Raw genomic sequence first — 11,728 nt, forward strand, 5'->3', positions numbered from 1 at the left:
CTATTGCCAAAGCTGAGGTTCAAGACGACGAATGCAGGGGTGGAAGAGAAAATACAGACACTCTCCTAGGTGTAAATTAGGACCCAGGTAAACAAGGAAGGCAAAAAGGCCACAGAGCAGCTGGGTTTTCCAGATCTCTGAAATGTGAGCTGATGTGGGCACACATATGTTCCATTTTCAGAGTCCCTACACAAGTGACCAAACATCCAGAAATAGGTGTTACCTTTCAGTTGTGCCATGTGACAGCTGTCCGTCAAAATTAGGTCAAGGCTGCCCAGCACAGCGCTGACATACAGCGCTGACAGGCCTATTTCTGCTGCTGGTCGGATGTTTCTAATCTAAACTTGTCCTAGATAAGGAAAATCAGACTGAAACAAAATTATAAAATAAACTGGGCCGTGTTGCCTGCAAGCCCCATTATTGGTGGCTGACAGGGGGCAGCTTCCTCTGCTCCCTTTCCAGCCTCCCACACTGTAGCCAAGTCTTCATAAGTAAACAAAGGCTGAACCCCACCCCCATCCAAGGTTGCTTCAGAAAAACCACTGCAGTTGCTACTACCAAACTGAGCATTCACCCCGCAGGCTTTCTGCACACACCGGCATCTGCAGAGTCCCTGTGATCTAGAACACTTGAGATACCAACAGGAAGAACGGGAGAGCAGACGTTCCTCTCAACAAAAGTTTATCTTACAGGCAGGATGTTCAGGATACTATAACAAAACAACATAGACCTGGTGGTCTGAACAACAGACACCGATTTCTCATAGTTTTGGAGGCTGGGAAGTCCAAGGTCAAGGTACCAGCAGATTCAGTTCTTGGTGAAGACCCTCTCTCTCTCATTTGTAGAAGGCTGACTTCTAGCTGTCACCTCATATGGGGAGACAGAGAAACACACAGAGAGAGCAAGCTCTCTGGTCTCTTAGTAGGGCACTAATCCCATCATGAGGGTTCTGCCCTCGTGACCTCATCTAACCTAATTATCTCCCAAAGGCCCTGGCATCTAATCCTGGGGGTTAGCCTTCAACATGAATTTGGAGAAAGGGCACAAACATTCACCCTGTAGCAGAGGTTTTTGCTAAATGCTCTGGAGACATGAGAGGTATGAGTCATGAAACTCCAACAGATCACAGTAATGTGATGTACATACATTTCTTCAAAGCACTATGTACACGAGTGCGTGTATACATGCACATACATAACCCTGATGCTATATACCCACTTATTTTTGTGACACTGTAGTTTATAACACGTTAGTGGCAATTTAAATTGAAATCTAGTACATTTTCAGCTACGGATAACTCCCAGGAAGGCAAGCTGTATAATCACATATTTTTGTTATGTTGTTACGTGGTCCTTTAAGGCAGAAGATATCTTTACTTTGCGAAGCACAGCCACCAAGTCCTGGAGGCAAGATAAGAACTATGAAGGAATTCAGACACCTCGGTTACTCAAGTCCCATTTTCTGCAGGCGCCATCAGCCGTCTCACCTCTCCTGGTCCACGGAACATGTTCCACCTTCTGTCCACACACATTCCACCAAACCAGACCCGGGACAAAACAGACAGTGAGAAACTGCTTCACAACAATCTTCACTTCACTAGTGAAAGCAACAACTGCACTATTTAGGTATCTGTGACTTGTGAATACTCAAGTCCATTAAGTTGCAACTCTCCAGATTGGCTATTTTACTTTAAATTGGTAATTACTTTTTTTCTTTTTCTTTTTCTTTTTTTTTTATAATTTTTTTTAACATTTATTTATTTTTGAGACAGAGAGAGACAGAGCATGAACGGGGGAGGGTCAGAGAGAGAGGGAGACACAGAATCCGAAACAGGCTCCAGGCTCTGAGCTGTCAGCACAGAGCCCGAAGCGGGGCTTGAACTCACGGACCACGAGATCATGACCTGAGCCGAAGTCGGCCGCTCAACCGACGGAGCCACCCAGGCGCCCCTAAATTGGTAATTACTTTTTATATCAATGTGTAAAAATAAGATTGTCCTAAGTTTTATTCCATAAAAACATAATTTATTCTGTCCTAACATATGAATGTTAGATTCAGAAAAAAAATAATTTTTCTTTTGCCATGTTAAATTGCAATATTGTGCTCATATTTTAAATAAAAATAACTATAGAAGCATAGTTTTAGGAAGCGTATGAAATGGAATAACCAGGAAGCATATGTAATGTCTTCCTATACTCAAGATTCAGGACATAAGGGGCTCCTGGGTGGGTCAGTAGGTTCAGAGTCTCACTCTTGATTTTGACTCATTGGATTTGATCATGATCCCACAGTCTGTGGGATGGTGCCTGGCATCGGAATCTGTGCTGATAGCGTGGAGCCTGGTTGGGATTCTCTCTCTCCCTTACTCATACACATGCTCTCTCTCTCCTCTTACTATGCCCCTTCCCTACTAACATGTGCTCCCTCTCTCTCAAAGTTAAATAAACATTTAAAAAAAGATTCAGGATATAAAATGTTTTCTGAATTGAGAGAGTTTCAACTGGGTTTCCCAAACATGTTACTGTCCATAGTGGAATCATCTGAGGCACAGAATTCATTGCACCTACACATAACTTGGAACTGCAGTTCTAGAAGTTTGGGGAATATGCCAAGCTTTCCAACAGCAAGCAAGACTGATAGATCACCGTGGCAAATAGGCCTGGCTGAGGAACTCCGGAAGTACAAGTGCCTTAAATAAAACTTCTGAAAATGACAGCTACCAAGGCATAAAAATTACACATTTCCAACGTAATCAGACCAATGACTGTAGCACTGATTGTCACTATTGGTTCATATTTATTGTGATGATTTACTTTATCAGTCAACTTGATTGTCCACAGATTCCCAGATTAAACATTTCTAGGTATGTCTGTGAACTATTTCTGGATGAGATCACCATTTATCTCATTGGATTCAATAAAGCACACTGCCTTCCCCACAGTGAGTGGGCACCATTCAATCTCTGGAGGGCCTTCATGGAACAAAGAGTGGAGGAAGGAGAAATGTGCCCCTTTTTTACTGCCTCACTGTTAAGCTGGGACATCTCACCTCCTCTTGACTCAGGAAAAGACAGTGGTGAATTAAACTACACTTTTCTGGGTCTTTTGCTTACAGATGGCAGATCATGGGACTTTTATTGGTCTGTTTCTGTGGAGAACCCTGACTAATGCATTTACCTAACGTTTACCTAAGGGCAGCAGTGAACATAACATTCAATGGTAGATGGAAAAACTGGAGACAGACTCTGCTCCCCAAAGAATGAAATTACCTCTCAGGATAAAAACCTCTCAAATGTGCTTTTCTCAGCTGGTTACATAGAATGCAGATCTACTCTCTCCTATATCTAATGTTATAAATAACAACAACAGCACCTATAATCTAGTTAGGAAGAGAAATAGAGTTGGAAGACCTGGTTCCAATTTCAGCTTTGCTGCTTACTACATGTAGCCTTGGCAGAGCTCAGCTCCTTCTTCTGCAGAAATAGGTTAATAATTCTTACCTCATATCATTGATGTGTATTATATATAGTTAGGCATTCACATAAAGAGGTTTTAAAATTTTTACTATCCCATACATTATAAACATTAAATTCTTATCTTTCTGCTCAAGTTTCCATCTTATTTGACATTTATGACCTTCAAGGGTGACCCCTTTGAAAGACAGTGTTATGGACTGAATGTCCGTGTCCCCCTCAAATTCAGATGTTGAAGCCCTAATTCCCATTGTGATGGTATTAGGAGGTGGGGTTTTTGGGAGGTGATTAGGTTTAAAGGAGGTCATGAAAGTGAGGCCCCTGTGATGAAATTAGTGCCCTTATAAGAAGAGACCAGAAGTAACTAGTTCCATCCTCCTCTCTCTTCCTTTCCCTGATTCCCCCAACCCTTCCCATGAAGACACAGAAAGAAGATGGCCAATCACAAGCCAAAAGTAAACTCTCACCAGGAACTGAATTGGCCGACACTGAGTTCATGGGAATTCGGAGCCTCCAGAACTGTAAGAAATCAATGTCTGATGTTTAAACTACCCAATTTATGGCATTTTGTTATGGCAGCCTGAGCCCAATAAGACAGCATTCACTCATTTGCATGTAAATATTCTTGTATTAAATTCAATGAAATAAAACTCTTTTTATTGCTTTACCCCTCCTTCCACCTGCTAAAAGATACTAATTGGCTTCTTCAGTTTTCTCAAAAGTGCAGAACATACTTTCTTCTTTTGACCCATAAGAAACAACCTTGAGATATACAAGACATGGATTATCACCACCATTTTACAGACAAAGAAACAAAGTACATTCACAAGTTCAGAGTTCACACCAGTGATAACAGAGGCCATTTTTCATTAATCTAATTCAGAACTTGATACTTCCAGACTCCTCTCAGCCAAAACCACTTCATGTACCTGATTTTATGAAATTCACTTTGTGAATAACACCGGAAAAGGATTCAGTAGGATCCTGGTTTAACCACAAATACGATATTTCCTCAGTATTACAGAGTAAAACTAAAGCTTACTCACCAAGATGTTTCATTCAAACCCCAGCATAAGACACACACACATGGCCAAAGTTGGCTCTCGTGGGTGTTCTACCATGAGCTGCTATAAACAGATCTGGACCCAGAGAATGCAGAAAGAAAAGACAGAATGAAGTGTACAACAACAGCTGCCACATTTTAAAATGTTGGAGCTATTTTAAAATCCTATTGCTTTGACTGACTTTCTGGGCCTGTAAGTCTGTCTTCTGTATCCCAACACCCATCTTATTTAAGAAGTTTTCAATTAACACATGAAACCCAAGAGGGTGCTTGAGTATGACACAAGTGATCCCTAACCAAAATTATTCTAATATGTGCTTCCATTTCATTTCATAAAAACTGCTCTATCCCAAATGTAGATATCTTCAAAGATACATTACCCAGAAGATTTATACAGTTTTATCGAGAATTCATTATCCAGAAGCATTATATATATACACATATATATGTTTCTATTATCTTTTAGAACCATATTTTTAGAAATTAGTATACAAATCTATTGTGTATCTTCTGAAGAGCCTAAGTGACAGAAAATCCTTGCTTTCTAGAAGTAATCAAATTATCTGACTAGTGAATAAAGGTGGATAAACCAGGTAAGAAATTCTACTTCAGGTTAAAATAATAAATGTAGCTATTAAAATAAAGAGAGTAGCTTCTTATACAGCATCTACAGACTGGCTCCTAAAATGCATCAGACTCTTTCCTGCTTCAGGATCTTTAAATAATTGCTCCCACTTTTTGAAATCTTTTTACAGCATCTCGTTTCCACTCACAAAAGAGTAAAGCCTCACTTAAAAGAGGCTTTCCCTGAAACCTTAATTCTAGAGTGGCCTAGCTGCACATCCATGTTTGTCTAAATTGGCATCACATTTGTTGTTTTAAATAACAGTTATCACCATTTATTAGTTTGTTATTATTGTTGTTTTTGTCTCTTCTTCTCAACCTGTGCTTTCCAGTATATTATCCACTAGACTCATCTGGCAACTTGAATTTAAATTCAAATAAATCATAATTAAGTAAAATTAAAGAAAATGACAAATTTGGATTTCATCAAAATTGAGAACTCAGTTCCTTGAAAGACACTGTTAAAAGAATAAAATGACCAGCCACAGGACAGGAAAAAAGCATTTATAAATCACATATCTGATAAAGAACGTGAGTCCAGAATACACAAATAACTCTCAAAACTCAATAACATGAAAACTGAAAATCCAACTAAAATTAGGCAAAATATTTGAATAGACACTTCACTAACAAGAACACATGGATGACAAGCAAGCACATAAAATGATGCTCAACATGGGTCATTAGGGAAATGAAAACCAGAACCATAGTGAAATACTACATTATACCCTCTAAGATGACTATAATCAAAAAGATAATTAAGTGTAGGTAAACATGTGGAGAAATTAGACTCTTATACACTGTTGGTGGGAATGTAAAACCACTTTGGAAAACAATCTGACAGTTTCTTAAAAAGTTAAACATACACCTAAAATATGATGCAGCCATTCAACCTCTAAGTGTTTACCCAAAGGAAATGAAAGCGTAGGTCCATACAAAGACTTGTACATGAATGTTCATAGCAACTTTATTTGTAATAGTCAAAATGTGGAAACAACCAAATATCTATTAAATAGGTAAAGGGATAAACAAACTGGTTTCTCCACATGATGGAATACTACTCAGCAATGAAGTGAACTATTTACATGTGCAAAAACATGGATGAATCTTCAAATAATTATATTGAATTAAAGAAGCCACACCAAAAAAAAATACATAGTATGATTTCATTTATATACAATTACTGAAAATGAAAATTAATCTGTATTGACAGAAAACAGACCAATGGTTGCTAGAAATGGGGAGGAAACTAAGGAATTAGAAAGGGGCACAGATGTTAGGGGATGATAAATATGTTCATTATCTTGACTGCGGTGGTGGTTTCACAAGTATACACATATGTCAAAGGTTATGGATTTATATGCTTTAAATGAGTACAGTTTATTGTATGTCAATTATAGCTCAATGAAGCCATTAAAATTTTTTTAGTAGTTCAGTTGTACTAGCCACATTTCAAGTGCTCAACAGTCACATGTAGCTGGTGGCTATCAAACTGGACATCGTAGATCAAGAGCAGTTTCATCAGCACAGAAAATTGAACAGCAATGATCTAAGCCAGGGGTCAATGAAAAAATCAACAGCAATGATCTAAGCCAGGGGTCAGCAAACTATACACCAGGGACCCAACCACTTGTTTTTCTAAGTAGAGCTTTACTGGAACACAGTTATGCCCACTCAACTACATACTGTCTATGACAGCTTTATCTGCTATAACAGCAACGTGGATGGCTGTAACAGATATCTTACGGTCTACAAACCTGTATTATTTACTATCTGGCCGCTTAAGAAAAGGTTTGCTGACTCTGGTCTACATAAAAAACTCTGAACACAGGGGCCATATCTGTCCTGTTCATTGTCGTACATAAACCAACTAATGTTTATTGAGTACCTGATATGTAGCACTGTCCTAAGCAATGGAGAGACAGCCTTGAACGACACAAGAGCCTTATTCTCATGGTTTTCACAATCTGGTGAAGGGATCAGGTAACATAACAAGAAGTAAGTAAGCAAATAGGTAAGGATGAATGCTAAGATGACAATAAAACAGAAGGTAGAGGGGTGCCTGGGTGGCTCAGTCAGTTAAGCTTCTGACTTAAGCTTGGGTCATGATTTCGTGGTCCATGAGTTCACACTTCACGTCAGGCTCCGTGCAGAGCCCAGGGCCTGCTCAGATTCTGTCTCCCTCTCTCTCTCTGCCCCTCCCCCTCTCAAAAATAAACACTAAAAAAACAAACAAAAAAAAGCAGAACAACAACAGAAGGTACACAGAATGACTGAGAGGGAACTTCCACTTAGGCAGTCAGAACAGGCTTCTAGGACCTAACACGTGAACAACATGAGGAAGTCAATATTGCAAAGACCTGTGGCAGAAGCAGAGGTAATGAAGAGGAATGAATATGAAGGTCTGATATGTCAAAAAGAAGATCCACGTGGCTGGAGAATACACAAGATAGAAAAGGTAGATAAGGTGGGAGAAATAGAGAAAGCTAAGAAAAGGAGTCTGAATTTCATTCTAAATATGATGGAAAGCCACTACGAACTTTAAACAAGTGAGCAATACAATTTATGTTTTTAAAGTCCTGGCGCTGCTAAGTGGAAATGGGGCCAGGGAAGAACAAGAAAGATGTTAGATAAGGTTAGGGAGTTTCTGCAAAGGTAGAAGGGAGAGATGGTGGTGGTTTGGCTTGGACGACAGCGGCAGCAGTAGATGTGGGGTGGAGAAATTAAAGATAACACTTTGAAGTAATAGTTGACTGGCCTTTCTGACGGTTGCTGTAAAGAAATGACAGGAGTCAAAAATGAATCCGAGATTTTGGCTTAAACAAGTGTCACACAGTATACTACAAATTTGGGAGAAACTTCAATTAGGGCTAATACTGAATGCTTATTATATGACAATATTCACTCAATTTGACATTTAATATTCCCAACAATCTTGAGAAGATAGGTACTAACTATTGTTATTTTCATTTTATAAATAAGAAACTGATGGTTAAGTTTAAGTAATTTTCCTAGGTCAGAAAGATAGTACCAAGACAGTAGAGACTTGAATCTAGGTCAACACACTCCAAATTTCACCACATTGTATGAAACTGCCTTCTTGACAGTTAATTTCTGGGAATGTGAGCCATATTTTAGGCAATGGCAGTACACTGGATTAAAAGTCTCTCAGGATGACTAGCTTGCAAGATGCTATTGTTTTGTTTGTTCTCTTATTCAAGATCACCTTATTTTCATAGAATAATGGATACAATTTCCATCTATATGCTTTTCAAAGCAGTTTCTGCACCATTACCCTTTTGATTCCCATTTTACAAATGAGGACAACGAAACAAGTGAGTTCCTCAAGATCATTAAGAGAGCACTAGAACTAGAAAGAAAAGCCAGGTGAACTGATTCCCCACAGTGATTTGGCCAATAAACTTGTCTTTAAAAATTTTGGCCAATTAGAAAAAAACACATTTTACATTACTACCCAAAATACATATACATGTATGAAATAGAGAAAAAGAAGTACTACAAAACTGTACTTATCATTACTAACTTGCTACCATTTCTTTTTCTAGTTAATGTTTTATAATGTTGATTGTAACTGTCAATTTAAACAACATTGATCCAAGCCTTGGAAATTAACACCACAACCGCAGACTAGACTTTTTTAGAAGTCTTGTGACTCACTAAAACTACCAAACACCAAAAAGGCAAGATGAAACAAAAAAAGATCAATCTGTTGGATATTTGGGTTACATGAAGACTGGAGTCCACAACAGTATAAATGGCAATGATTCTATGAGCTACATTTTGGAAATGTTTATTATTATTATTCCTTTCCATTGCTAACATGGAGGTCTGAAATCAAGGCATGCCTGTTACTCTTTAAAATATGCATAGATGCACTTTTCTGGAAAAAAAATATTAAATGCAAAATAAAACAGTTCTTCAACCTCATTTCTGCCCCAAAGGGAATAAAAAGCTGTAGAATGACCAGGTTAGCAAAATCTATTTCCTTTAAGTTAATAAAGAAAAAGAAAAAAAAAAAACTGCTGGTAATGTGACAACCCATTATGATGTATAATGAAGGACAGCATCTTAAGGACAATGGCTTAAGACTGGAGGCAACCTTTCATTTCTTCCACAAGTACTACTTGATAAATGATCAAGCTGCTCCAAAGTCCTTTGCCAGTATGCTTAATTTCCCTTAGTAAAAAAAGGAAGACAACTGTCCAGGAATATAAATCTTCGAATTTTCCCAATTCCTTAAGTTTGCAAGAATAAAAAAAAAAAAGCTTTAAAATCTGTGTCAATTAGTTTGAACATTCATTTACCTTCCTGAATGTGGCGCTAGCCTGGTAAATTCTCTCTCTCTCTCTCTCTCTCTCTCTCTCTCTCTCTCTCTCTCACACACACACACACACACACACACACACACACACGCTATCCCTGTGTCTCATCTCGCAAGGGGAAGAGCGACAAGGACAAACCATAGCCTCAATACATCAAAGGCTGGCCAGCCCTACAGCCCATACATAAATCACCAAGTTCATGGGCACTCCTAGGTGGCTCCGCGACACGGTCAACGTCCTTGGCAGCTCCCATTCCCTTCGATACTCCGGAGCACCACCTCAGCTCTCCTCAACTGACCTTCAGCCAACCCAGGACCCTGCTGGGCAGACTCCGGAAAGGCTGTGAGATCCGCACCAAAGGAAGGCCTGAGCAGCCCCTCCAGGCTCTAATATAAATGCAGTGCCTCCAGGCATTTCTCTGGGAAGAGTTAGGCGATCTCCTCTAATCCTCATGTGTTTCCACAGAAGCTGGGAGGGCACCACCGAGACCCAGGGCAATAAAAGGCCAAATACCAGGAGGTCCTGGGAGGGGGTTGGAGAGGAGGGCGAGGGCTGCTGCCAGACACCCCCAAATCCAGTCCCCGGAGAGCCTTGCAGCAGAGGCCGGGGGCTCGAGGCCACGTGCACTTGCTCCGGGGACCTTTCCAAGACGCCCGGCCGGGTCGGTACCGGCACGCAGCACAGCGGCCGGGTGCACGGGAGCGGAGCGCTACAAGTTGTCGCCCGCGTCCCCTCCCGGCTCTGGCGGGGCACCCCCGCGCCGCTCCACGCCCACGCCCGGGCCCCACTCCGGCCCCGCCGCGGCCCGGGGAACCTGCAGGACGAAGGCCCCTGTGCCCGGCCCCCGCGACCCTCCCCGCAGCCCTCCGGCCCCACCCAGTCCGGTTCCAGGCCGACCCAAACCACCGTGTCCCCGCTTTGCAGACCGTTAGCATCCCAACCATACCTGCGGGTCTGGGTATGCGGACCCGGAGTCGTGGCGGAAGCTCCGCGCGGGGCGCAGGAACCGACCCCCCCCTCCAAAAACACCCACAAAAACCCGCGCAGCGGCCGCGCCTCAGCGTCCAGGTGAGGGGCTGAGCGCCGCAGCCCGCCCTCCTACCTTCCTCAGCGCGGGCCCTGACGACTCGAAGCTGACCCGTCTGCTGGCGGTGAGCGGCCGGGGCGTTTCGGGGGGGGGGGTGGGGAGGCGGTGGACGGGGGACAGGCGGTGCCCCAAAGCCGGCCCGCGCGCCCCGACTGAAAGAGCAGCCGGGCCGCCAACCCCGCGGCGGACGGACGCGGGGAGGGAGGCTGCGGGGCCGCTCCGGGAGCGATTACGACTCTAGACGCTGAGGGCCCGGGGGTCTCGGGGTGACTTGGGAGACGGCGGCGCCGTGAGGGCGGGGAAGGCGGGAACGTCCCGGGACACACGCAGCGGGCCGCGAGCCTCGAGCGTTAAATCCCCGAGGCGGTCGGCTCGCGCGCGGCGGTGGCGGCGCGGAGGGCGCGCGCGGGGAGTGGGGCGGCGGCGGCGGCGGCGGCGGCGGCGGCGGCGGGCGGCGGGCGGGGGGCGCCGCTCAACGTCCTCACCTTCTTGGTGCCGGGGCCTCCCGCGATCCGAGACACTCCTGTCAGAGAAGAGGAGCGCCCCGGCTGCCCCCCTAGAGTCTCCTGCTGGGGGGACATCGCTTCCATGAAGAAGACTTTCCCGCAGAGCCCAGCCCAGGAGGAGGCTACGCGGTCATGTCCTCGGGACGGCGGCCAGAGCGAGGACGCGCGGGCCCGAGGCGGCTGCGGCGCTCAGGCTGGGAGCCGGGCTCCGGGTGCGGGCGGCGCGCCTCCCGTCGGGGCCATGCACCGCCGCTGCGCTCACCACCGCGGGCTGCAGGCGATTGCGGCGGCGACCGCCAGTCCGCGCCGCGGCCCGCCCCGCCTCGGGCCCGCCCCCTCCGCGCCGGGCGCCCCGCGCGGGGACCCGCCCCCGGCCGCCGTCCCCGGGCCGCGGCGCGCCCAGCGGCTGCCTCGGACTGCGGCGCGCGGGGCCGGGTGTCTTTCTCTGCAGACACGGCTCTGCTAGGGGTACAGGCGACCGACTGACCTTGCCAGCCCGCAGGAGCTCACCGGCCCGTGGCACGAACGGGGACCTCTAGGGCACGGACACGCGCCTCTCCCGCCGCCCGGCCCACGCGCACCCGACCCCCATTCCTGTCAGCGCTGCGCCCGCGGGGGACCGCGACGCGGCGG

At 44.6% G+C, this 11,728-nt stretch overlaps 1 protein-coding gene across 2 annotated transcripts in view; it reads right to left on the reverse strand.

Annotated features, from left to right (window-relative positions):
• Positions 1–11,415, reverse strand: part of ARHGAP20 (Rho GTPase activating protein 20) — a 128,425-nt gene extending 117,010 nt beyond the window's left edge. The window contains exon 1 of one of the 2 annotated variants that reach the window (XM_043579281.1): positions 11,075–11,415. In XM_043579281.1, the coding sequence (XP_043435216.1) occupies positions 11,075–11,179 (105 nt within the window). In that variant the 5' untranslated portion in view covers positions 11,180–11,415. The remainder of the gene's footprint in view (positions 1–11,074) is intronic. The other variant, XM_043579280.1, reaches the window with a different exon arrangement.
• Positions 11,416–11,728: the final 313 nt, after the last annotated feature.

The sequence above is a fragment of the Prionailurus bengalensis genome, chromosome D1, assembly GCF_016509475.1.
Source record: "Prionailurus bengalensis isolate Pbe53 chromosome D1, Fcat_Pben_1.1_paternal_pri, whole genome shotgun sequence".
Taxonomy (NCBI): domain Eukaryota; kingdom Metazoa; phylum Chordata; class Mammalia; order Carnivora; family Felidae; genus Prionailurus; species Prionailurus bengalensis.